The sequence below is a fragment of the Aspergillus costaricaensis genome, assembly GCF_003184835.1.
Source record: "Aspergillus costaricaensis CBS 115574 unplaced genomic scaffold BO79scaffold_46, whole genome shotgun sequence".
Classification (NCBI taxonomy): domain Eukaryota; kingdom Fungi; phylum Ascomycota; class Eurotiomycetes; order Eurotiales; family Aspergillaceae; genus Aspergillus; species Aspergillus costaricensis.
In genome coordinates, this window is record NW_020291846.1 from 52595 (window position 1) to 76857 (window position 24263).

At 46.4% G+C, this 24263-nt stretch overlaps 8 protein-coding genes across 8 annotated transcripts; 6 read left to right on the top strand and 2 right to left on the bottom strand.

Annotated features, from left to right (window-relative positions):
• Positions 1 to 591: 591 nt before the first annotated feature.
• On the top strand, positions 592 to 2581 carry BO79DRAFT_290771 (uncharacterized protein; the record flags this gene model as incomplete). The annotated part of the gene is made up of 2 exons (XM_025688923.1): positions 592 to 889; positions 952 to 2581. Exons 1-2 carry the CDS (start codon positions 639 to 641, stop codon positions 2579 to 2581), a joined length of 1881 nt encoding a protein of 626 aa, XP_025534809.1. The 5' UTR covers positions 592 to 638.
• BO79DRAFT_181787 (rRNA-processing protein UTP21) lies at positions 2578 to 6146 on the bottom strand. The gene is made up of 5 exons (XM_025680174.1): positions 5989 to 6146; positions 4390 to 5892; positions 4078 to 4335; positions 3378 to 4016; positions 2578 to 3279 (listed from the first exon to the last, which is right to left on the bottom strand). The coding sequence occupies exons 1-5, from the start codon at positions 6109 to 6111 to the stop codon at positions 2695 to 2697; spliced, it is 3108 nt and encodes a 1035-aa protein (XP_025534810.1). The 5' UTR covers positions 6112 to 6146; the 3' UTR covers positions 2578 to 2694.
• Positions 6147 to 7828: 1682 nt separating this feature from the next.
• BO79DRAFT_181789 (inositol polyphosphate kinase VIP1) lies at positions 7829 to 12259 on the top strand. The gene is made up of 4 exons (XM_025680175.1): positions 7829 to 10534; positions 10585 to 11275; positions 11327 to 11914; positions 11986 to 12259. The coding sequence occupies exons 1-4, from the start codon at positions 8098 to 8100 to the stop codon at positions 12047 to 12049; spliced, it is 3780 nt and encodes a 1259-aa protein (XP_025534811.1). The 5' UTR covers positions 7829 to 8097; the 3' UTR covers positions 12050 to 12259.
• Positions 12260 to 12418: 159 nt separating this feature from the next.
• On the top strand, positions 12419 to 14023 carry BO79DRAFT_211555 (diacylglycerol/lipid kinase family protein). The gene has a single exon (XM_025683042.1). The coding sequence runs from the start codon at positions 12536 to 12538 to the stop codon at positions 13961 to 13963; it is 1428 nt and encodes a 475-aa protein (XP_025534812.1). The 5' UTR covers positions 12419 to 12535; the 3' UTR covers positions 13964 to 14023.
• Positions 14024 to 15024: 1001 nt separating this feature from the next.
• Positions 15025 to 18728, top strand: BO79DRAFT_211556 (lipase ROG1 family protein). Its single transcript, XM_025683043.1, has 3 exons — positions 15025 to 15399; positions 15488 to 16324; positions 16555 to 18728. The coding sequence occupies exons 1-3, from the start codon at positions 15209 to 15211 to the stop codon at positions 18413 to 18415; spliced, it is 2889 nt and encodes a 962-aa protein (XP_025534813.1). The 5' UTR covers positions 15025 to 15208; the 3' UTR covers positions 18416 to 18728.
• Positions 18729 to 18897: 169 nt separating this feature from the next.
• On the bottom strand, positions 18898 to 20079 carry BO79DRAFT_159421 (inositol monophosphatase family protein; the record flags this gene model as incomplete). Its single annotated transcript, XM_025678951.1, has 3 exons — positions 18898 to 19576; positions 19742 to 19877; positions 19926 to 20079. 3 exons carry the CDS (start codon positions 20077 to 20079, stop codon positions 18898 to 18900), a joined length of 969 nt encoding a protein of 322 aa, XP_025534814.1.
• An 835-nt stretch (positions 20080 to 20914) lies between these two features.
• On the top strand, positions 20915 to 21402 carry BO79DRAFT_203525 (uncharacterized protein; the record flags this gene model as incomplete). The annotated part of the gene is made up of 1 exon (XM_025681727.1): positions 20915 to 21402. The coding sequence occupies exon 1, from the start codon at positions 21001 to 21003 to the stop codon at positions 21400 to 21402; it is 402 nt and encodes a 133-aa protein (XP_025534815.1). The 5' UTR covers positions 20915 to 21000.
• A 993-nt stretch (positions 21403 to 22395) lies between these two features.
• BO79DRAFT_181800 (protein HGH1) lies at positions 22396 to 24079 on the top strand. Its single transcript, XM_025680176.1, has 5 exons — positions 22396 to 22614; positions 22692 to 22737; positions 22853 to 22956; positions 23033 to 23146; positions 23204 to 24079. Exons 1-5 carry the CDS (start codon positions 22594 to 22596, stop codon positions 23993 to 23995), a joined length of 1077 nt encoding a protein of 358 aa, XP_025534816.1. The 5' UTR covers positions 22396 to 22593; the 3' UTR covers positions 23996 to 24079.
• The last annotated feature ends 184 nt before the right edge of the window (positions 24080 to 24263 follow it).

A 24263-nucleotide genomic window follows, 5' to 3' on the forward strand; every position in this document is an offset into this window, starting at 1 on the left:
TTAAAGATAATTAAGAAACAGGACTCACTAAAAAATAAAATAAAATTAAGTGAGAAACTAGAGTAAAACGCTAGATAATTTAAATAAACTAAATAAATAATTATTTAATAAGAATAGAACTTACTAAGTAAAAATCAAGTCTTAAAAAATAAATATATATAATATAACTTAATTTCGAGAAAAAAAATTAAATTTTCTTTCATTTCTATGTTTATTAGTTCATATAAATATACGGGCTTCTTTAGAATATATTTAATTATTATAGTCTTTACTTGTTACTGTACCTAGGCCACTAGCAATCTTTTTGTAATATCACGAAATAGTCTAAATTTTTCAAGTCTTTCAGCCGTTTCTTACGGTCTTGTTCGTAACATCCTTCTACATTTATATCTAGTTATTATTATTTTTAGTTCTTTAAATCCGATAAATAATAAGACTATCATGTAAGTATGAAATAAATAAGACATGGGATAATGGTGGGCCATGTGCTAATACAAGTTGCATAATTGTGGATCAATCAGCATTTTAATTCTGTTAATATGTTTGTGTTTCTCGCACACCCAACCTAACATCCGAGCCTTCGGTGAAGTGCAACATTACACACTGTCCGTGCTTGTGTAGTAGCCACTTTGTCCACCATGGGGATACCATTTCTCACACGTCATTTGTATCCGTTTGCCGAGGCCGTCATATTGGGAAAGTTCCAGGAAGTCCAGCACCAACAAACAGAACATGTTGAGGCTGTTGTAATAGATGGACCAAGTCTTGTTTACCATGTCTCCACGCGCCTGTTATCACTGTCGAATACTTTATCACAGCCAACCTGCGATGAAGTAAGCTGTGCGGTGATGGTCTACCTCTTGCAACTGAACATGCTCGGTGTGAAAATGTACAGTATATAGTCCATTGTGTTTCCTATAATAGGCCGTGTTGAAACTAAATTCTTGATAGACATAAGATATACTTTGACGGGGCGTTACCTGATGAGAAACGGGAAACACGCCTTGCTCGACTGGAGAGGTCAAGAAAAAAACTTGTGACGCTCCGGACCAATTCACCACAATGCTTTCAAAAGTCTAGTAGTTCACCCAGGTCTCGCACAATAAGCCCGAAGAACATTTTGCAGAGAAGGAGCCTACCGGCAAAATATGCTAATATTCCCGAAAATCCCTTCATCGTTCCTGCGGTCTTCGAAGATCTCAAAAATCGATGGTGCAAGAAGAACATAAACAGCGTGGTAAAAGACGTTGCAGACCTGGATACTGCTTCCTTAAGCGATTTTCCCTGGAAAGATGCTGTCATGATGGTCCCAGGTGAAGCAGATACATATTGCGCCCATGTTGCTAGGCTGACCGGTTGTGCTATACTCACTAATGACTCGGATCTACTGCTTCATGACCTTGGGAAACATGGTTCCGTCGTCCTAATGGATTCAATTGAGCCGTGGACGTGCGAAATCTCTCGACATAAGCACAACTTGATACGAGCTCTGAGACTGTGTCCAAACCTAGTCGCAAACCGGCTAGGTCTGACAAGCTTGCTTCCTTTGGCTTACGAGTTGAAAAGTCATCCAGACACTGGTTTGAAACAGTTAATACAGCAATCAAAGGAAAAAGACGAATCCTCCGAACATATACCGGGATATTGTCACTTTGTGGAAGAATACAAAAGCAGACCAAGCTTTTCCCAGGAAATGCTATGTGAAAGCTATCCCCAACACCTTGATCCAAGGATATCAGAGCTATTCTCATTGCGTGGGAGAATTCAGGACTCCTCAGGACAGTTATGCATGTATCTCGTCCTTCTGAATGAGGACCCTGCGCGACAATGTGCATGGGCTCAGGGCAAGCTGTATAGAAGCATGGCGTATACCGGTCTCAATATGTCTTTCTCTGCTGACGAAAGCATAGCTTTCGTCGACGAGTATGTCCGACGAGGAAGTAGAATTACAACAGACCGCATACCACTGGGAAATAGGGAGTGGCTTCTGCTGGAAATGAGGTCACTATGTTCACTTTTGGACACAGTACATCTTCAGTCGCGGCTTGAAACTGCTTCGCCAGCATATTGGAGAATCCTCGCATTCTATATAATTCACTATGAGCAAACCGGTTCTGCTATCAATCATACGGAGCATTTAAGGCGACTGTTAATGTTGGGAAACGGTGACAATCTTGATTGGGCTGATGTCCATCTAATGGCGCAGATGCAATCCGTGCTATATTCATTGAGGATTCTCAGACAGATCCTTGGGTTTACAGGGTTTACCGACGATCTGACACTTCGAACTAGGACTATATTGGATAACTTGCCCCCCCTCTCTATTCTGATGAGACCTGTACACGAGATGACTCAGGAATTTCGCACTGATTGCTCCGTCAGTGACCTTGTAGATCGGCTGGTTAAGCTCATGGGAAATAGCTCATATGAAGAAGACTCCCCAGACTACGTGGCCGAGTCGCACACAGGTCGAGATGAGTCTGCATCGTCACCCACAGAAGTTAATGGATCTGGGGATGCCCGAGCTAGTCGATCTACCAGGACGCTAGCTAACATGTACGAATTACTTTCAGAGCAATGAATTTACATCCCTATGTACCGAAACATCACTATACATCGAATTGTGCTATAATGAAGACCATTCATGTTAGCTCGTGTGGCCCAACTTTCCAGAAAGTAGATACGAAAATATCATCAGCGTGTAGACCGCAAGAACCCAACTACTCCTCTGCAGTAACCGACCAATCCAGCCAAGCGCTCTGCCTCCCGCTGCAGTGCCTGACTCCATCCCGTAAGGGCAGATTTCAAAGCGTTTTCGTCGTCCACATTGGTACCAGAGCATTCTGCCACAATATCGGCATGTATTCTCAGAAATACTGCCATCCACGTGTTGACGAGCTCAAAGTCTCTTCTCGATCCCAGGCGAGTAGATAACGCGGAGACAAAGGCGGATAGCTCAGAGTAACCGTCTCGTACCTGTGGATCCAGTGACCTAATCTCAAGGTCTGCCTTTGCTGGAGGCATACCTTTCAAGTGCTCAACAAACGAATCGAAGTTTCCCGAGACATAACCTGAATGTAGAAGATCACTGAAACGCGTGCTCATAATTCCGGACGTATCCTTGGAATTGTGGAGTTTCGCGATTCGCGAGCGCTCAGCAACCGTGCCCTCACTTGATGTATTCGGGTCACTATCGGGGAGCTTTTGTTCACCAGCAGCTGGAAGAAAGAATGGAGCCTTTTGGGGGGCTTTCGGTGGATCTTTAGGTTTGTTGCGTTCCTGGCAGAGGTCAGAAGCTAATCATTAGGCCAAGGCGAGGCACATTATCTATCTGATAAACATGCAGCTGTAACAGCAAAAAGTGGGAAAGGGCTCACCTTGATTAAGTTCAACTGAAGCAACGTTTGCCACTTGCTCTTAGGAACAACACTAAGAGTGACCATATCCCCGTTGAGCTGTTCGATGGATGGTAACGGGCCGTCCACTTCCGCTTCATCAGAGCCATCTGAAAATGCTGCTTCGATAACTCCAGGATAGCCGTCGTTGGAAGAAGTGGGGATGTGAACATTTGTCATGGCATGCTCATCCACATGCCGCGTTGAGATAGGTACAAACAAACTTTTGTTGGACCAAAGGCTGATCCCTACCCCGTCAGCATGTGCAGTAGCCAAGAACTCGCCCGTTGAGGACATCGCCAAAGAGGTGCATGTGCTTGAGGCGCGGAATACATCAATGAGATGGCCCGTTGGTAAATCCCAAACGCGGATTGTAGAGTCCATGGAAGCTGCAATGATCCAGCGTCCATCGGTTGAGAAAGTGAGATCATTGATTTGGCCCACGCATCCCCAAAATTCACGAATGACTTTCTTGGTTTCAACATCAACAACGCGAATTGAGAGGTCGTCACAGCTAAATGCAACAAGCTCGTTTGTGTGGTTGCTTCGAAGTCCAATGATAGAAGTCATAGGATACCAATCAAGCTGATCAACCAGGTGACCCGACACTAGGTCCCAAAACTGATTTGGAATGAAAACCTCAGTACAATTTATATCAGGCACAGAGGGGAGTTGGTCTTACCTTGACTTTACCGTCGAGTCCACAACTAATAACAGTTCGATTCAGTCCATCAATCATCAAGCCAGTGACTGCTTTGGTGTGTTTGATATCATGGCTCTCAGAGATGAGCGACGGAGTAGGCCGTTGTTTAAGATCACCCTTGGGAGACTTGGCTGGGAAGCTCTGTCTGTATAGACCAGATTGCATGTTGAACATGTCAATGGTACCTCCCGCAGACCCAATTATTGCGAAGGTTCCGCAACGTGAAAGAGCCACACTCTATCACAAAGACATCAGAAAGAAAGTTCTCGATATACCGAGGTATTTGCTTACCTTGACTTCAGTTCCATCGCTGGTTTCGAACGCCCAACGCCCGGCTTTCTTTTTGCCCCAGAACCATGTTCGAGCATATTTATCTCCACGATGGCCAGTAACTATACTTTCCCAGCCCGTCTTGCTCGAATCTTCTGCTCTTGTTGTTTTAGGATTCGCCCAGATGGGGCCGGACGTCGTGGTACCCATCCCGCCATCGCGGTTCAAGGAGCAGGCGATACAGGTGATTTCCGGTGCCCGGAAGTCGGTTTCCAAATTAGCATGCGTGGCACCAGTATAGGTGCTGGGTGCACCCCTTCTTTTGGATTTGTGTTCAACGGCTCCCTGAGAAATCTCGGTGTTCTGGCTATCCTTCCGTACACTGAAACCCCAGAGGCTGCAATCCTTACTAGCGCTCAGCAACCACTTTCCACTGAATTCAGAGCCATCAGACCCTGAAGGCAAGAACTCTAGGGCAGTAATTGCAGCCGAATGCCCACTCCTTATGTGAAGAGGCCTGGGAATATGCGAGAATGGAATTTCATCGAAAATCCATGTCTTGAGAGAATTATCTTTCCCAGATGAGACCAGGACAGGCTGGCCGTCCAGGAACTGTAAATGGCTTATTCCCGAACCCGACTCACCAGCGAGTGCATGTGCCCGGCGGAGGACGCCCATCGCCCTTCCACCGTTGTTCAGGTCCCATATAGTGACATCACCACTTTCAACAGAACCAGTCACCATCATGCCAGCAGTTCGTCCATGTTCGCCCGCACCTAAGCCATCTTGCCGAAAGGCGAGCGATGTGACGCAGTCCATTTGTGGAGAGCCTGCACGCAAGGTCATAGCCAGTTGGCATGTCTCAACATTACAGATAGATAGTGCCCCACTCTTGTATGCAATGGCAATCAGGGATAACGCGGGTGTTGGTTGAAGAGCAGTCACTGCACCTGCATGTGCTGACATTGGGGGCATTGAATATACTAGCCTCCCGGTCTTTACATTCCAGATGTCAACCTTTCCGTCACATCTGCCAACGAATACTTTGTTGAGGTATGTCGGCATGTTGCAGATTTGACCGGCATATACCGGTCCATCTGAAAGGTTACTGACACGTTGAGGTCTGAGTGTCGTGTAGTGTTGATACGAGGCATTTTTCCACACTTGAATGCACCTGCTGCTGCAGCCAACAATCCATGTGCCGAATACAAGCAGCCGTTCAATGGGCTCCGAAAACCCAGCAGGCACTTCTAAAGACGCAATCTTTTTACCTCTCTTGAACACCCATATACCCCCTTCCGAGCCGGGGCGAAGGTTTCCCCATGCTGCAAAGATCCTGTCTTGCCAAGCACAAGTGGCAGTGATGATATCTGGCGTCTGAGGACGACTAATAAATACCAAGTTGAGGCCTCGCTTCAGATCGTAGGTCTGCAAGCAGCGCCCTACAGATGTGGTAATTTGGAATGTCGCTTTGCCTAGGCGGACAGAGGTGAAGGGAACTTCGGTTGATACCAGTCCTAAAGTCTGCATTAGAATTAGTATATTTCATTATATAACATCTGGGCAGCTAGCCAGCCTCCAGGTAAAAACGTTCGTCAAAGTAAGGTTTTTTTTGCTTACCCGGAAGGGCGAAAAGATTTTAGATCCAGGCGTTCGCGGGGATTTCTCAGTTTCCTCTGCGACTGTTCTCTTTTGCCGTTTTGCCAGAGGCAAATCAAAGCCATCATCTTTCAAAGACGGCATTATTCGTTTATTTCAACTGTAATTGAGTGAACGAGGCGCCAGAAAGCTAATGGTATCTAAAGTAAATATTTCTGGAGGCATATCTGCGACGGAATTATTGTATCTCCGGCTTACAGGAACCCTTCCTATTGGTCCAAATTACAGTGTGCGAAGTACGACAGTACCTACTACTTAGTACTTACTATACTAGTACTCGATAGGTACTGCGTCCAATGTAACTACTACTGGATGACAATATTATGGACTACTCTTGCGGAAACATTTTTTAGAATTTTAAGGAGATTCAATCATATTATCCTACATTGAGTGCTACTCTGGTTCAGGTGTCTTTTGAAAGTAAATTACACTAACCAGTCACAGTCACATGATCTATACCACTTGGTTCTTCCGTAATGATAATTACCACAGAAATGTAATAAAGTTAAGCTCTTTATTTGAGGGTATACACTATTTTCATACATGAACGTCTTTAGGTACGTAGGCTTTTCCAAGTCATATGACCAACTCGGGTTTGACAGTCGCATATGACTTGTTGTATTTCTTAGATTCCATAGCATGCACATATACCCTGCTGGTTGGTATGGTACTGCGGAAGCAATGGCTCAACAATTGAAACATTCATTTTGATTACTATGGTAGCATTAAGCATAGCTTTGCTTAATCGCCTGGTTTTGAATCATCTACTAATATCATCTCTTGCAAAGCTAGAAAGGAAGGCCTAAATATTCTCGATATTCGGAACACGCAATTAGTTTTAGAGCGTTTCGATGAACCAATGATGTATGTGGAACGCCACTGTAAAACAAGACGACTTTGAAAGTCATGCTAGTCCTCTGTAGGTTGGCCACGCTGATCGGTAGACTAGAGAATATTCTACAACGTACTGCAATCTCTAGGGCATCTACACTTAAAAAGTACCAAAGTATTCATTGTCTGCCTCTTTCAGAGACAAGTAGAATATGCTTCATCTACCCCTCTTGACCCACAAACCCACAAATCGACCAAAATGTGGTTAAGCTGCAGAACGCGATTTGGCAGTTCAATCAAGGTAGGTACTTAGTTGATGCTACTACTACTATAAGTATCAACTATTGCTTCGTGTGGGAATCAATGGTATGGTAGTAGTACTTATTCGATATGGTTGTATTGTGAGCACCTCCAAACAGATTCATTATATTCTTGCGCTTACTTTGGTAGAAAGGCAAGGCAACAGACAAACCGAATTCGCCATTGCCTATAGGCCTGTGTACTGTGTGTATGCTGGGAACGAGTTCAACCAGGGGTGACAATAATAAATTGTTGGTGATCCGAGTTGTGGAACTAAATTGTTAGACTCCGCACTGCATGCATTAGCTTAATACCCAAGTCGCACTGTATGTAAGTATAGTTATACACTGTATGGAGTACCAAGCAGAACAATATATCTGCGAAATGTGCTCTGTAGACCTTCAAGAACTAGATTATCTTTCAGTTAACAATTCTGATTACAATTCTATAGTACTGAACGCAGCCCGCAATCCTCAATGACCTTAGTAGTATTGAACAGAAAGCCAACCTGCGATTTGCCTTAAGCTGGACCCGGCACAACGGGAAGGTCAATACGTACGTACCCACAATGCACAATCGCTCCTGCTGGATAACCACAGGGTTTAATTGCGCCACTTTCACAGCGGTCGCCAACGGGCCAGATTCAATTGAAAGAAAGCGAGGATAGAAACAATTTCAATCTATTTCTCTTTTCTTTTCTTTTCTCTTTTCTCACTTATTATATTTTATATCATTTTCCCCTTTCGAGGCAAAGGACCAACAAACAAACTGTACACCAAGACATATTTTCTGAGACGAAAATACGTCATTCACTGACTTTTCGTTATCTGTTGACTCCACGTTCGGCAAGCTCCTACCCAGAACCTGATCAGTGCCAACCTGTGACCAAGCTCATTTTGTCCGACATCTTCGTGCCAAATTTCTAAGCCTCCATGTTCAATGGATATCAGCGAGCCCATTGTCCCTCTTTCTAGTGACGTTGGCACCACAGTCCCCAGTATGGAAGCGAAGCCAGACTCCCGAGCATCGTCGCCGAGTGTAGGCTCCGATCGCATAGACAAAGGCTCCTTCAGCCTCCTCTCTGAACCAACCGCCCCGAATTCTTCGAAGGGAAACATCAATGGCGTGCAGGTCCAAGGATCCCAGCCGTACCAATTCGAAACTTCTTCAAGTAACTGGAACGTTGGACAAGGCCCTAACCCTTCAGTCCGCTCATCTAGTCGAGCGCCCAGAAGGCTCAGTGGGAGCACGGCTGCAAGCTCCATCAGTGAAGCTGAAGTCTCCGGAACACCGCACTTTGGAAGAATTGGTGTCTGTGCATTGGACGTGAAAGCTCGCAGCAAGCCTAGCCAAAACATATTGACGCGTCTTCAGTCCAAAGGTGGATTCGAAGTAATTGTCTTTGGTGACAAGGTGATCCTCGACGAAGCTGTAGAGAATTGGCCTATCTGCGAATACCTGATAGCATTCTTTTCTGATGGGTTTCCGCTGGACAAAGCTATCGCATATGCAAGACTTCGAAAGCCATTTTGTGTCAATGATCTCCCCATGCAGAAGGTATTATGGGACCGGCGTCTCTGCTTGAAGATACTAGATCAGATGAGCGTCCCGACACCCAAGAGACTGGAGGTTAACCGAGACGGAGGGCCTACCCTGGAATCCCCAGAACTCGCCGAGCATGTATATAATCTGACAGGAGTGAAACTCGAGGGTCCCAGTGACGGCACTGGTGGAGGAGCCTCGAGAACAATGAACGTGAGGATATCTGACGATGGTGATTCTCTTATTGTTGACGGCAAGGTTTTCAGAAAACCTTTCGTTGAGAAGCCAGTAAACGGGGAAGACCACAATATTCATATATACTTCCCCAATGACCAGCAATATAGTGGCGGTGGTAGAAGGCTATTTCGAAAGGTCGGGAACAAAAGCTCCGAATACGACCCCGACCTTACCGTCCCCAGATCAGTCACAGAAACGGATACAAGCTACATCTATGAACAGTTTCTGAGGGTCGATAATTCAGAGGACGTCAAAGCCTATACAGTCGGTCCAGATTTCTGCCATGCAGAGACGCGGAAGTCTCCTGTGGTTGACGGACTCGTTCGCCGCAATACCCATGGAAAGGAGCTCAGGTATATAACAAAACTGAGCAAGGATGAAGCAGCCATTGCTTCTAAAATATCAAATGGATTTGGCCAGAGGATATGCGGGTTCGACATGCTTCGCGTGGGGGAGAAAAGTTATGTGATTGACGTTAACGGCTGGAGCTTTGTCAAAGACAACAATGACTATTACGACAGATGCGCTGCTATTCTGAGAGACACTTTCCTGAATGAAAGGCGCAAACTCGAAGGAATCATTGAGCCCGTCGATGCTATTCCTGCTGATTCTGGACATTCTTGGAGACATTCCATGTCTCACAGACACACCCTGAAGACCCTTTTGAAATCCCCAAGTGCATCGAAGCTTCATGGGAGCCAAGCGGGCTTAAGAAGTTCTGACACAGGCTCGTCTGATTCCATTGTTTCGCGACCAATAACTTCATCATCCGCGGAGAAGGTCGACAATGGAAACGGCCATGTAGACCCTAGTGGGCTCGATAAACTCGCGCACCCCAAGATCTATACTTCGCAGAACTCTAAGTCGTCAATAGTACCAGTGGATCTACCTACCGAGGGCCTGCCGCCGCCGCCGCCGCCAGCTTCGAAACACTCATGGAAGCTCAAGGGAATGGTAGCAGTCATTAGACACGCAGATCGCACACCCAAGCAGAAGTTTAAATTTACGTTTCACAGCCAGCCTTTCATTGACTTGCTCAAAGGCCATCAAGAAGAGGTAGTGATAAAGGGTGAGGCTGCATTGGCAAGCGTTTCGGATGCGGTCAAGGTTGCCATGGACCGGAATCTTGAAGATATGGACAAGTTAAAGCTGCTCCGAACGTCACTTGAGAAGAAAGGTGGCTGGCCAGGGACTAAGGTCCAAATCAAACCAATGTTTCGCAAGCGGAAGCCAGAAGAGCTACGCGGGCAGACTTCGTCGGTCCTCCCGACATCCCCTTCTGAGCCACCGCAGCATGAATTACTTGTATCTACGCAAGACCAGCATTCCGCAGAAAATGATCAACTCAGTCGACCTCAAACGCGGAGTGACTCGATATCCGGTGCAACCTTTTCGAGATTCTCTGCCGCAGAAAACGACCTGATCCTAGACAAACTCCAACTCGTGATCAAGTGGGGTGGGGAACCAACACATGCAGCACGCTATCAATCGCAGGATTTAGGGCTTAACATGCGTGATGATCTGAAGCTCATGAACAAGGAAGCATTGAATAATGTCCGCATATATACAAGCTCTGAACGGAGAGTGAGCACGAGTGGTAAGTCCAAGACAATGCTCTTTCTGGTCTCATTCTAATGAGTAATATAGCCCAAATATGGGCTTGCTCCTTTCTCGATCAGAAGGAGCTGCCCGAAAATTTCATACAAGTCCGAAAAGATCTTCTGGACGACTCGAATGCTGCGAAGGATCTCATGGATAAGGTGAAAAAGAAGCTAAAGCTCCTTTTAAGGGAAGGATCCGCGCCCTCGCAGTTTACGTGGCCAAAGGACAATATCCCGGAACCATCAGTCGTGCTAGCTACTGTCGTTGAACTGATGAAGTTTCATCGGGATGTTATGAGACACAATTTCCGCAGATTTGACGAGTCATCGTCTCAGCCTTCTGGGACAGATGAAATAGATGACGGCTGCCCATCCTTCCAGCCTAACACAGGATGCGAAAAGCCTTCTTTGTCTTCCATTCAAGGAAGATGGTGTACAGGTGAAGATCCCATGCTTTTCAAAGAACGATGGGAGAAGCTTTTTGCCGAATTTTGCGATACGGAGAAGGTTGATCCCAGTAAACTTTCTGAGCTCTACGACAGCATGAAGTTCGATGCCCTTCATAACCGACAATTCTTAGAATGGGTCTTTATGCCACCCGATAGCGACGATAGTGAAGACGAAAAGCACCATTATGGCTTGAAGAATACCAGACGAGATGATTCTGTCAGTCCTAACAATGAGAGTGACAATGATAAAAATGAAGAACAAACAGAAGGCTCCATTTTTGCCCATCGGTTCGGATGGAAGAAGCGCATGCATGCATTCGAACTAATGCCACACTTCAGAGCACTTGATGACAGTTACGACCACTATTTCAAGTTATATCCAGGCTCCAGCTCAACGAAGGCTAAGATTGATGGGAGACTTTCGAAACTGAGGGAGCTATATAAACTGGCCAAGGTTCTCTTTGATTATGTGACACCGCAGGAATATGGGATAACGGACACGGAGAAATTGGAGATTGGCCTTTTGACATCCTTGCCACTCCTTCAAGGAATAGTGAGGGATTTGGAAGAGGTCCAGGCTTCGCCTGACGCAAAGTCTTTCTTCTACTTCACGAAGGAGTCACACATTTATACTCTCCTAAACTGCATCTTAGAAGGGGGGATACAGACCAAGATAGCCAGGACTGCCATTCCCGAGCTGGACTACTTATCTCAGATCTGCTTCGAGCTCTATGAGGCCAAGGACTGTGAATCTTCAACAAATTCCTACTCGATTCGGATATCAATAAGCCCTGGTTGTCATGCTTTTGATCCACTGGACGTGCAACTCGATTCCCGGCATGCCATTGGATGTGCACCAAGGAGGAGCTTGACTGCCCATCAGGACTGGAAAGAGGTTATCGAGACCTTGAAGGCGAGATTCGACACGTAAGTTACGCCCTCAAGCGCTATACATGAAATTGATACTTTCATACTGATCAGTCACTATCATCTTCCAGAGTAAAGCTTCCCAAGACATTCATCGCAGTGAACCTTAGTGATAAGCACGGATCACACTCTTGACGAGAATTCCATATATAATGGTCTCATACACGGGTTTGAGTTCCTGCCATACAGAATTTGTGGCTGTATGGTCTCTCCTTTCCCGTGTGCATTCTCTTGAGCAGGTCTTCTGGTATTAGGCTCATCTATACAGGATGTTGCGGTGCGACACATATTTCCGAGCAATCCCTTCCATGTAGAACAATCTATAGCTTACCAGCGAAAATGGCGAAACAATCATGGGGTCTTAGTTGGTCGAGTTACTTGGTGCCCGGATTGATGACATGATAGTGTTAGTGTGCCCCGCTCTTAGAGCTACTTGGGTCTAGATAGATAGTCCCGCTTAGGAAGCTGACATCCATGGACATTCCTATATATTCCGGCGTGGTCCTGACCTTCTTAGGCCGTTAGTCTACTACTTATTGCTTCTTTTCTGCTTCTTTTCACGCGTCCTTAAGCCCATTCCAATTTTTTCCGGATAAGTGACCTTTAAAACGTTCGCCCCACATGGCATCTTCTGTTGTATATACTGTCGACGTTGAGTGCTCTAATGACTGTGGTGCACACACAGATAACATCCGGTGCATATCCCAACACGATCAAATTGAATTAATAATCGCCTGTGATAGCATTATCTCCATAGTGCCCCAAAAAAAGGATGGGAATATATTGTATCGCCTGCTATTCTTCCGGGATGACGACGACACATGCGACCATGAGAGCAAACACACGTTACTCGAAAGCATTCAGCTAGCTACTTTACCTCCACAATTGCAAAAGCACCTGTTTACGGAGTTGCCGCCTTATCTACGTTCCTCTGGTCCTGAAGGGGCTAAGATAGATATCATTGTTTCTACCACATCTGGAACAGAAACAGGTGCGAGCTTCTGTAGCAACATCCTACAGCCGTTGCTGTCATACATCGGAGTAGCAGATTATGAGCTCCATGAGACGAAGTCGGCTCAAACTATCATAGAATTATGCTACGAGAAGTTCATTCCGCGTGCCAAGCAAAGACTTCCGCAGACAATTATTCTCCTCTCAGGTGATGGAGGCCTAACCGACATAATTGATGCGTTCCACAGTACCCTGGAGAGTCTTCTCGTGCCTCCAACCATTGCTCTCATCCCCACTGGAACAGGAAATGCTATGGCGAATTCAATAGGATTGTTGACGTACCCAACGGCTGGTTTGGTAGCATTATTACAAGGGACACCAACTAGTGTACCTACATTTGTCGCCGAACTTTCACCGGGAGCGAGATATATTATTGACGAAGGCCGTGAAAGAGTCCCCATTACACGCAATTCGGCGAGCTTTCAAGGGAACCCCAAGGTTTACGGTGGCGTTGTTGCGAGTTGGGGTCTTCATGCGGCATTGGTTGCCGATAGCGATACTGTTCAGTATCGCAAGTTTGGAGCCGATAGGTTCAAGCTAGCCGCAAAAGAATTACTCTACCCTTCTGACAGTGCCGAACCCCACAAGTTTAGCGGCAAGGTTACACTTTTCAAGTTGGACGACCAAAGTAGGAGCACGCGCGAAGAACTGCTGGCGTGCACCGAGCATATGTATGTGTTGGCTAGTCTTGTCTCGAGTCTCGAGAAAAATTTCATGATTTCTCCTTGCTCAAGGCCTTTGGACGGTCGGCTGTGGATGGTTCATTTTGAGCCAATGTCGTCATCAAAGGTTATGCAAGTTATGGCTTCTGCATACCAGGCAGGGCAGCACGTGGAGGACGAAAGTGTCTCTTATGGTGAAATTGAAGGATTCCGGATTGAATTTCGTGAAGCAGACGAGAGATGGAGGCGGATCTGCATCGATGGAAAGATTATAGCGGTTGAAGATGGTGGCTGGGTGGAAATCCATAAAACTTCCAGGGCCTTACTTATGATATTGCAGCACCAGAAGGCCTCGCCTGGATGTAATGACGATTGAGATAGTTACCATGAAAGGATAAATCGCAGAGGTCATGCCTGGGGTGGCCACTGCCATAGCCCCTGGCTCAGTTACATTGTACGTTTGAAGTAGTTAAGCTTTGAAGGTCTGGCCACCCGACCCCGTTAGTTAACGTTAACTAGTTAACTAGTTAGTTATCACTGCACTGAGTGACTAATGGTTATTGCTTGTAACTTATGTATTCCACAATCGCGCGGCCCATCTTGTAAAGCTATATAAATTTTATCTTTTATAATAATTATAATATCTTAATAACTACACTTTATATAAAGTCTACGATGTTAAACAAAGATTAATAATAATAAAATCAACATATTTAAAGCATTCAAAAAACTTGAAACTAATTTTCCATATTTAGTTTAAGTGTTATCTTAAATTATAAGTAAATTACTTTTTATATTACCAGCTGTTATATATAATCATTAAAATCTAAAAAAAATTATTAAGAATATATATTTGATTATCATAATCTACTTCTCTAAGATAAAACCATTTCATTCAAAAATGGTTGAGATATTAAAGTTAAAAAAATAACTTTGATATAGCAATATTTGATGGGCCGCGCGATTGTACGGGCCGCACGATTGTGGTTTACGTTTAATCAGTAATTACTGCAATTCAGTTTCGGAGGGTTCTAGCGTGATATGAATGCACTGACTGGACCAGGGTCCAGTGGAGACTACTTATCCATACCTCTTCGTAGCTTTCTACAGCCAATCTAATCATTATACTTCTCAGAAGCGCTACTTGGAGCTATTCGATGGGGGACGTCTCTCTTATTTCTGTAGGTTAACCATAGAAGTGATTTGAACAAGGGAATAAAAGTAGAAATACCAGGCAGAATATCTGCTACCACTAGTACGTATTTAGCGAGCAGAATAGGAGAAGAAAGGCGGTCATGCTAGTGCGGACGGAAACGAAGAACTTATTAGTTAACTAGTGTAAGTAGAGTGTAAGTAGTAATCCTAGCACTTTATTTGACAGTCCTCCCGTCCAGTCAGGGGATACTACACTTTTAGCCATGGCATAATGGACGTATCGGGTGACCGGGCAGCATCTTCTTTTACACCGATCTGCAGGCCTTTCATTGATAGCTTTAATGAAACACATACTTTATCTATCTATCTACCTGGACATAGTCGGCCACCTGCCATATACCCTTACCTGACGTTCAGAGAACCGGTCAGTCATCGTCTACGATGCTAATATATGTACTTGTCTCCCATGTTCATATCTCCACGAACATATTCCGCATCGCAAACACCAGATCAAGGGCTTCGCTTGGCCGCCAGTGAAAACCAACTGAAGTATCATACGCTTCAAGGGTGGCGTGCAGACGCGACAGTTGCTAGCCGAGCTCCTGAAATGTTACTGATTCATCAGGCCGGCAGTGTTCGTGTCGGCGAGATAATCAGGTTTGTGACCTTCATCCCTTAGCTACTCCCTCATCATAGAAGCTACGCTACATGCAAGACCTGTTGCTTATTGAACCTGCCGAAACAGATACACGTTGACGTACACACCTGCGGCGGACAACATCCGCCCTCCTCCGGCTAAGCTACACGTCAAGGTTAAGAATACATCTGCGCTGCCCCTACGAGCTGCATATCTACATGGCCCGTACACTCTCTATGCGTCATGTTATCCGTCCACGTACAACCCGAATATTGGCGTCGACCAACACGGATCAGAGTGTATTCCACAATACGAACCGTATCTCAAAGCAGGGGGCAGTTGGAATGCGGCCTTAATTGTACCCCAGAATACTTGCCACGATCGAGGAGAAATCCACTATGAATCTGAGAAAAGTACGACCTGGGTCATTGAAATCATATCTCAGGTTGTATTCTCGAGCACCGCAACCGTCAATTTCGAGCTGCTAGTTGGTCGTGATGAGAATTCGGTAGAATCACTAGCTACGGGTGCATCCTTCGGTGCCGGGCTACCGAAGGCTGCTCAGTTGCATGAGCACTGGTCAGTTGAGACAAGGGGCAAGCAGGTGCTTGCTACCAAGGGCGTCTACTCTCGTTCTATAACTTTACTATTGGACGACACTGCTAGTCTATGGAACACACCGCATCTTCCACCAGTGGGCTCTGGTGATGAGCAGGCTTCAGCAACAAACGGTGATAACCAAAGCCAGCCGACTAAAGACAACCATATGAAAAGAATTCACCTTGTTGTGTTGACCCATGGACTACACAGCAATCTGGGGGCAGACATGCTTTACCTGAAAGAGAGCATTGATGCCGCCGTGAGGATGGCTAAAAGTAAGGCGAAAGCTAAAGGCCAGGGACACGGAGATCAGCGAAATGCCGAGGCATACCCAGCAATGGAAAGGTAAGCGGAGCGTTGATGCGCCACATGCGGATGCTGCAGCGACCTATTGATTACAGTCATCGGTTGCCTTGCGCGAAATTTTCCACACATGGCTTACAACAAATGTTCTTTTCTTTGTTCTTACGAACTCTTTACTTCCGCATTTTCCTCCCCTTCCGCACTTTGATTATTATCTATTCAAGAAAAAAATTCAATGACTCACATGATGAATTGCTAACTTAAGCCTATAGTAGGCCAGATTGTGAAGACAGCGAGAACGACGATGAGCAGGTAATAGTAAGGGGCTTTCCCGGAAATGCAACCCGCACAGAGCGTGGTATACAGTACCTTGGCAAACGTCTCGCAAAATATGTTCTGCGAATCGCATGTCCGGAGCAGCCTTTCGGTTCCCAGAAAGGTGTAGGAAAGAATCCAGCGCCGTTCACACCGTGGAAGCGAGCCACTGGAGAGCCTTCTCAACATGACCAATCTCGCGATATGTACGGAGAACCGTCGCTCTCTCGGAATGGTGGTTATCAGGTCACCAGTATCAGCTTTGTCGGTCATTCACTTGGCGGTCTCGTTCAAACGTACGCGATCGCCTATATTCAAAAACACTTCCCTGACTTCTTCGACAAAATTAGACCGGTGAATTTCATAGCCCTGGCAACCCCATTTCTTGGTCTAAGTAATGAGAACCCGGTGTATGTTCGTTTTGCCTTAGATTTGGGACTCGTTGGTCGGACAGGCCAGGATTTAGGGCTTAGCTGGACAGCACCAAGGGTGAGGGGTGGCTGGGAGACTTTGATAGGAGGAAGGGGGCATTCTGTAAACTCCCAAGGAGTTTCAGACGCTCGTTCCAAGCCTTTGCTGAGGGTGCTTCCTTGTGGTCCCGCCCATGAGGTTCTTACAAAATTTCAACGCCGCACAATTTATTCCAATGTTGTAAATGATGGAATAGTACCTCTGCGGACCTCTTGTTTGCTCTTTCTTGACTGGAAAGGGCTTGACCGGGTTGAAAAGGCTAGGAGGGAAAATGGCATTGTGGGCACCATGGCCGAATGGGGCTGGGCAGAATTGACAGGAGCTAATTCAAATTCTTCACGGACCCATCTGACCAGCGAGGTAGAACTGACAATCACCAATGAGCAGAGCAGCTATGGCAACGGGGCTCGGTCAACAACAGACGATGCCTCTGCGGAACAAGATGTTTCAATCGCGGCTGGTGTTACAAGCTGTACAACTAAATCCCCGTCATTCGAACAGCATCGGTATCCTGCTTCATCTGGAAACAGTGTAAATACTACTCCCAGACAAGTCTTGTCTCGATCTACGTCAATGGGCCCATTGTCCAAGATGTTTTCAATTCTGCGACCGAAGGAGACAGCCAGAACACAGTCGGGAAATAAACAAACGAGGATATACAAACGCAGCCAAACCGTTGACACACTTGGTGGTATGGAGAGCCCAACCGTTGCCAGTTCTTACGCTCAGGGACCCTCTGCTGCTGGCGACTTCCATGATTATGGGCCTCATACCCCTCCCCAAACTACGTTCTTCGAATCAGCTAGTGATCTTCTTATGCCGCCTCTTCCTTCCATAGACTTTATACTCGATCCCGCTAAGAGGCCGAGAACAATATTCCATGATCGCATCTACAACCCCGAAGATATACCGCCCCCGATGGCGCCTAAGCGGCGAGCATTGACATTGGGATCTCTACAACAAAAACCATCGAATGCACAACCTGCTCCGAGAGTTGATTCCCGGGAGAAGTCACTTCCCGTCAACGAAACTGAGAGTGGCCTTAGGCTCGAAGAAAAAATCGCTAGAGCTTATCACCGTGATTTGTCATGGCGCAAAGTCCTTGTCCGCCTTGAGCCTGACGCTCACAATAACATTATTGTACGGCGAATGTTCACCAATGCCTATGGCTGGCCTGTTGTGCAACACCTCGTCAATACCCATTTCGGACCTCCATCAATAGCTCGCTACAATGATGCAAATGGACAGTGCGCTGACCCGTTGAATGCATCGGCAACCGAAACTGAAAGCTCGAAGAATGGTGATGAACCTCGAGGTACTTTACAAGAACCACAATTGGATACATGAAGTTTGTTGCCAATGTTACACATAGTGGAAGGAATTCAGCGCGGTGCGTTGAACACTCATTTCAGGTCTAGACCCAAACCCACATACAATCCGGGGTCAAAGTAAAGGAATCTATTAGCCGATACTGGTTTCTTTTGAAGTTCTCGCGTTCCATGGCTTCATGCTTCCGTTGGGATCTTGAGGCTTGCCAAGATTGCTCAGCATGTACGCCAATATGTGTTGATTGCTTTTCGATTCGTATGATAGGTCTCCTATCAGAACTGGGGCTAAGGAGGAAAGTGCTGGCTGCGTCCATATATATATTCAGCTGAAGACTCAAATACTTGCGCATGTAGAGATGCATATTTACGTCATATAGTATATACTATTGTAATTTTACTCATTCACAGCACAGTATATTTGCACACCGTAAACGATGATACTGATTTGAGACATAACTGACTCACGGTAGACCGAAGCATTTGATCCGCTAAGTGCGGGTATCAGTATTCAAAACTTCCTTGAATCTGCCCCCAAAACTCCTTAATGAGCTCCAGCCTGCTGTTCTCATCGGAGCATGCTCTAACAGCAAGGTATTTTCTTCCATCGAGAGTTGCTTCCCACGTTCCTGGGTTTCCATCTATCATGACACCACCTGCTTCGGTCAGTATTACCCAGCCTGCACAAACATCCCAGGCCCAGCAACCTCCTTCCCAGTATATGTCTAAAGTCCCAGCTGCGACAGCACAGAGGTTCAGCGCCGCAGAACCCATGCTGCGCATCGAACGGACCATTGCACCGCCATCTTCCTTTGCTCGGCCGAGTTTCTCGAAAGTTCGCACCTTTGTTTCCCAATTGGCACCTGTCCTCTCCGAGCCCCACTCAATACCGATGAGTGAATTTTCCAGGCCTTTCAATGGCCCTATATCATTGCCCTTTAAGGGAAGCTTGGTGGTGCGGTTCAAGTATGACCCACAGCCTTGTATTGCAGAATAAAGAGTGCGAGTTAAAGGGTTGAAGACGACACCTACAATGGGTACACGGCGAACAGCGAATCCAAGAGAAATACAGGAGCAGGGAAATCCATGCACAAAATTGACCGTACCATCGATAGGATCAACTACAAACGTGGGTGCATCTGTTAGGGGATGGGCTGGGTCATAGGTCTCCTCTCCATGAAACCTGTCGGTCATGTAAGTCAAGAACAACATCGAGTTGAAAGTAAGATGGTGTCAGTGAGAGTGAGTGCAGTGGGCCGCACTTTAAAGCGCAGGTAGGTGAGGAATGGACCATGAAGCATGGTTGTTGGGGGAAGGGGGGATGATAAAGAAGTCCGTATAGACCTACTGGTATGATGGATATTTTTCCATTAAGGCAGAGGATATCATAGTTTCAACGGCTTTATCATATCGAGTGACGATATCAGCAGCTAAAAGGATAGGGTTAGCGGAGCTTCGTTCATCTGCACGACCAAACCGCATAGCTACATTGCGTGTACATCAAGCTGGTGGGGCATATATGGTAGTCTTACAATTCATCTTTGATCCAGTACTATCATCGGTAGGTAGAGCGCTGTTGATGATATCCCCAGCACGGAAGGCCAGGCTGATCAGGAAATCATGGATCTCGTCAAGATCAATGGGTTTACCGTCATGTGCGTAAGATTTAGGAGCCATGGTTCTCATGCATAGGAAAGGAGTCCGAAGGAAATGGAAAAGTGTCTTTGACTCTTAGTGGATGCTCCGTTTGTACAGTGGGATGGGCACCAATTTATGGATTAAATACCAGGGTACGAGGAAGAGAGATACAAGATGGTGAGGAGGTCTTCAAATTGAACGAGAAGCCGCTCACGCGTGAGAACGGAGAGGGGCCCCCGAACCTTGTCTGTCTGATGCTTTTGGTTTTAGCCATGCCCGGCTCGGGCCGCCGAATGTACTGAGCCTATTTCATCTAGTCTACGTATGTGAGGGGTAGGACCTTCCTCTGTTGGCAGGTCGGTTGACTGCTTGTCCTGGCGGTAGTGATATTGAACTCGGTCGTGAGTACCACATCTATGGGACTTGTGGATTGCTGGGAAATTTAAGTTTGAATGTCCTGTAGTCTAATTTCGAATATAGGGATACCCCAACTATGCCCGTTGAAGAGTGGACTGGCCGGTTCGGCATCCGTGGCTCTGTGCTCGCAGATGTCATTCTGCATCCATGAATCAGGAGTGTTGCGCAATGCCAGTGAGGAAGAAGATCATTTTTGCGCCAAGGTCCAACTGGCTCAGTTCTTTGTTTAAGAGGGCCCTTAGCACCAATCGACAGCATTCAAACAATGCAGCCTGGATGGTGGTCTGACCAAGGATACTGATTACCAAACAATTCTTGGAGACGTGCATGTATGCTGCTTCACAAGCCTTATTGCCACCTCAATCTTGACTGGAGATCAATGACCCGGGCCCAGTTCTTTGTTCGATATCCTTGGAACCTATTTACAGCTGTGAAGCAGTGTTTACTGGGTTGTGGTCTCATCCGGGGCATTGGATGATAAATGCTTCGTAAAGCCCATCAAGCCGTTTTACCACGAGTTCATCAGACCAGTGGCCATCGCATCTTCCCGAAATGCCATGCCACCATCATAGCAATATACAACACCATTCCGAGGCTTTACTCGCTTCATTACCAGGAGGCGGTGATGAGAAAGTCTCTGTTAATGCTGCTGGTCTAAACCGGGAGGAGCTTCGTCAAGAAGCTACCCGGAAAAGCATCAGTGAACTGCGTTCGGTCCCCAGCAGCAGAGTCTGGATTACCACCAACAGATACTGCACCATCGGAAATAGCATGGACAGGCTGGAAAGATACTTGCACAACATTTGGCATTTATATTACCAGGCAGGTAGGTATCTGTCACATGAGAGTCCTGAGCATGATGCTATTGTCCTAGATATCCCCCGCATTCAGGGCAAAGGCCTACTATCTAGGCTAGTAAAAGGGGTACCTGGTGTTGATTTGGCAAGGAACTGAGATGACAGATTTTGGGATGATTTCCCTTTCATTGTACCAGGCATGACAGACTACTGAACGGGTTCGTGACAATGTCTGGGACCTAGCGGCTTAACTTGACCTCCTTTCTCTCGCTGAAGTGGCCTCAACTCGCGTCTGCAAGGATCAACTCTGTCGGATTGCCGCCTTCCTGCTCCGCGTTACTTTGGAGGAAAGAAATAGATCACCACCCCATTAATAGGACAATCGAAGAAGACCCATTACGCACGATGAAGTAGGTTTCAAAGGCAGACTTGCTGCCCTTTGCCTACGCGTGGTTTAACGGGCTGGCGAGAAACTTGTCTAATTGACGAATATCTCGTGAAAAGATAGCCCGAATTTGATTAGGCGCGGTAGCTGGCAATTCAATGAATGGCAAATAGCACAGCAGCCGCAGCCCGGCTTCACTCCTTGGAGGTGATTGTTCTGGCCTGAAGAAGTCGTTGAGGCCACACGGGGATGAAGGCGAGGAAGACGAGAAGGAGAAGGAAGGCGAAGAGGCCGGCATCAATGAGAAAATGGACAAAGCGAGTGCGGTGGGTAAGGACTCTGTTCAGGATTGCTCCCTTCCATGTTGTATTGACTCACCCTTGCAACTCCCCCCTGCCTTGATGCTGTCGCAGCTCCCTGGAGCGTCAATAGTACATTGTGAGTTTTCTTGTAAGTCAGCATGCGCACAATCATGCTAAATTCGATAACACATATTTATGGCCCTAGGGCTCTCAGCCCTTAGTTGATCAGGTGGTGACAATAGGGTTATGTTCTGTCTCTGAGACAACCATATAACTTTGTATACATCGCGGGGCACGCAACTCGGAAGAGAGGGGTCACCGCCCAGCCCAGTATTAGAAGGTCCTCCTCTCAATCACGAGCAGTGTCTAACACCGCGCGTTTGTTTTACCGAAATCCAGTAGTCTGTCTCGATACTTATACATGGAAACTTCACATGAATGTAGTATTTCAAGCCAGATTGAACAGGAGGAACCTACTATGGCTGGATGGCTACCCAATCGAGTGGGCGGTACCGAAGTCTGAAATAGTTGACCCCCACCAGCCGGCGGGAAAAGAAGACGAAGAAAAGGAAGAGAAAGCACATATTACATTGATATCAGCGTGTGCAAATTGTCGCCTCTTTTACCTCTTCCCTCAATTTGAAGTTAAGAACCCTTTAACATGCCGACAGAGCTAGAAGAGGTAGGTAGAACCATGCCTTTGACTGAAAGGAAGCCCAGGGTCCTCAGTTTGGAGACTGATGTATTCGCATCGACCAGCTTGTCGAATTCCTCCACCATGGAAACACCCCGATCAGACAGATTGGTAAGCTACAGATTGCGTAGACTTCTGCTGCTTAAACCGCAGGTTTCTGCTATCTTCATATCTCGCCATCTTCCGAGGCATACATCAGCGTCATTCTAACTTCTGGTCTTTTCAGCATGCGAAAATCTAGTGGGCTTTTCGGTCTCACAACCAGAACTTTTCAAACGCCACCAGCTTCTCCCAGTCCGTGACTTGAAGCTTTTGGTCCGCGACTACACAGTCAGTACTCGGGTCCTTCATTTGTGCCGACAAACATTGACCAAGGCATTCGCTGATCTTCTTCCGACCCTGAAAGCCTATCGCCAAAAATGCGATAACAATACTTATCAACCTTTCGGCCGATGATGAGGTCTTAGCGGCTCTTGCGGAAGACGATGCTTTCGTCGAAACCCTTTTAGTTAAATTGACGGTGAGTTGTCTAATTGATAGCAATATCTGCATAGCGGCCTAACACCCAGTTCTACAGAATGTCAAGGAGCCGAATGCGGATGATGTCGCCATGCTGTTCGCCAACCTCGCGAAATCTGAAAAAATGAAAAAATTGCTCGCGCTGAAACGGAAGGTTCCTGAGGGGGTATCCAGTTCTGCTAATGCGATCGATCAGCTGATGGACTGTTTCGTCAAAGGGGCCGAGGGCACCCTTAACAAAAACGCCAATTTCGACTATCTGTCCTATTTGTTTGCTGATCTCTCAAAATATGAGGAAGGGCGGGCCTATTTCACTACAAAGCAAGAGTACGATGATGTTGTGCCAGTGACGAAACTAACCGTGTTCACGGAACACGCGAGCGGGATCCGGAGAAAGGGAGTCGCGTCAACTATCAAAAACGTCGCATTTGACCTGCCTTTCCATCCCAAACTCATGTCTGAAGACGAGGCTGATATTCTTCCCTATATCTTGTTGCCTATCATGGGCCCTGAGGAATATGATGACGAAGAATCTATGGATATGCTGCCAGATCTCCAGCTGCTGCCGCCCGACAAACAAAGAGACAGCGACACTAGTATCATTGTGACACACCTTGAGACTCTGCTGCTGCTCACCACGACGCGTGAGGGACGGGATAAGATGAGGGCCATCAAAGTATATCCTATAATCCGAGAATGTCACCTCCATGTTGATGACGACGCTGTTCGGGAAGCCTGCGATCGGCTAGTTCAGGTTTTGATGCGGGATGAAGAGGGCGAAGAAAAGCCGCATCCCCCTATCGACAGGAATGTATATGATGATGACCAAAAGGTTGAGGAGCTATTCTAAGGAACTGCATTGAAAGGTGCGCATGTGTTGTGAGGCATTTGGGAGCCCGTACCAATAGACGAGCCTAGTGGCCTTTATACATACAAAACATCCAAAAAGTCTTCAAAAAGATTCATCTTTTCAAATTTTCTCGATAGTGAATTGAACTGTAAGCTTTGGCCGTCATGTATTGTAGTCTAGACCTGTGACGCTGTTGTCAGACTGAAGTCTAGTCAAACTAGTTACTTAAAGTAGTTAGACGGGTGCATTTGTTCGCATCGTTGACAAT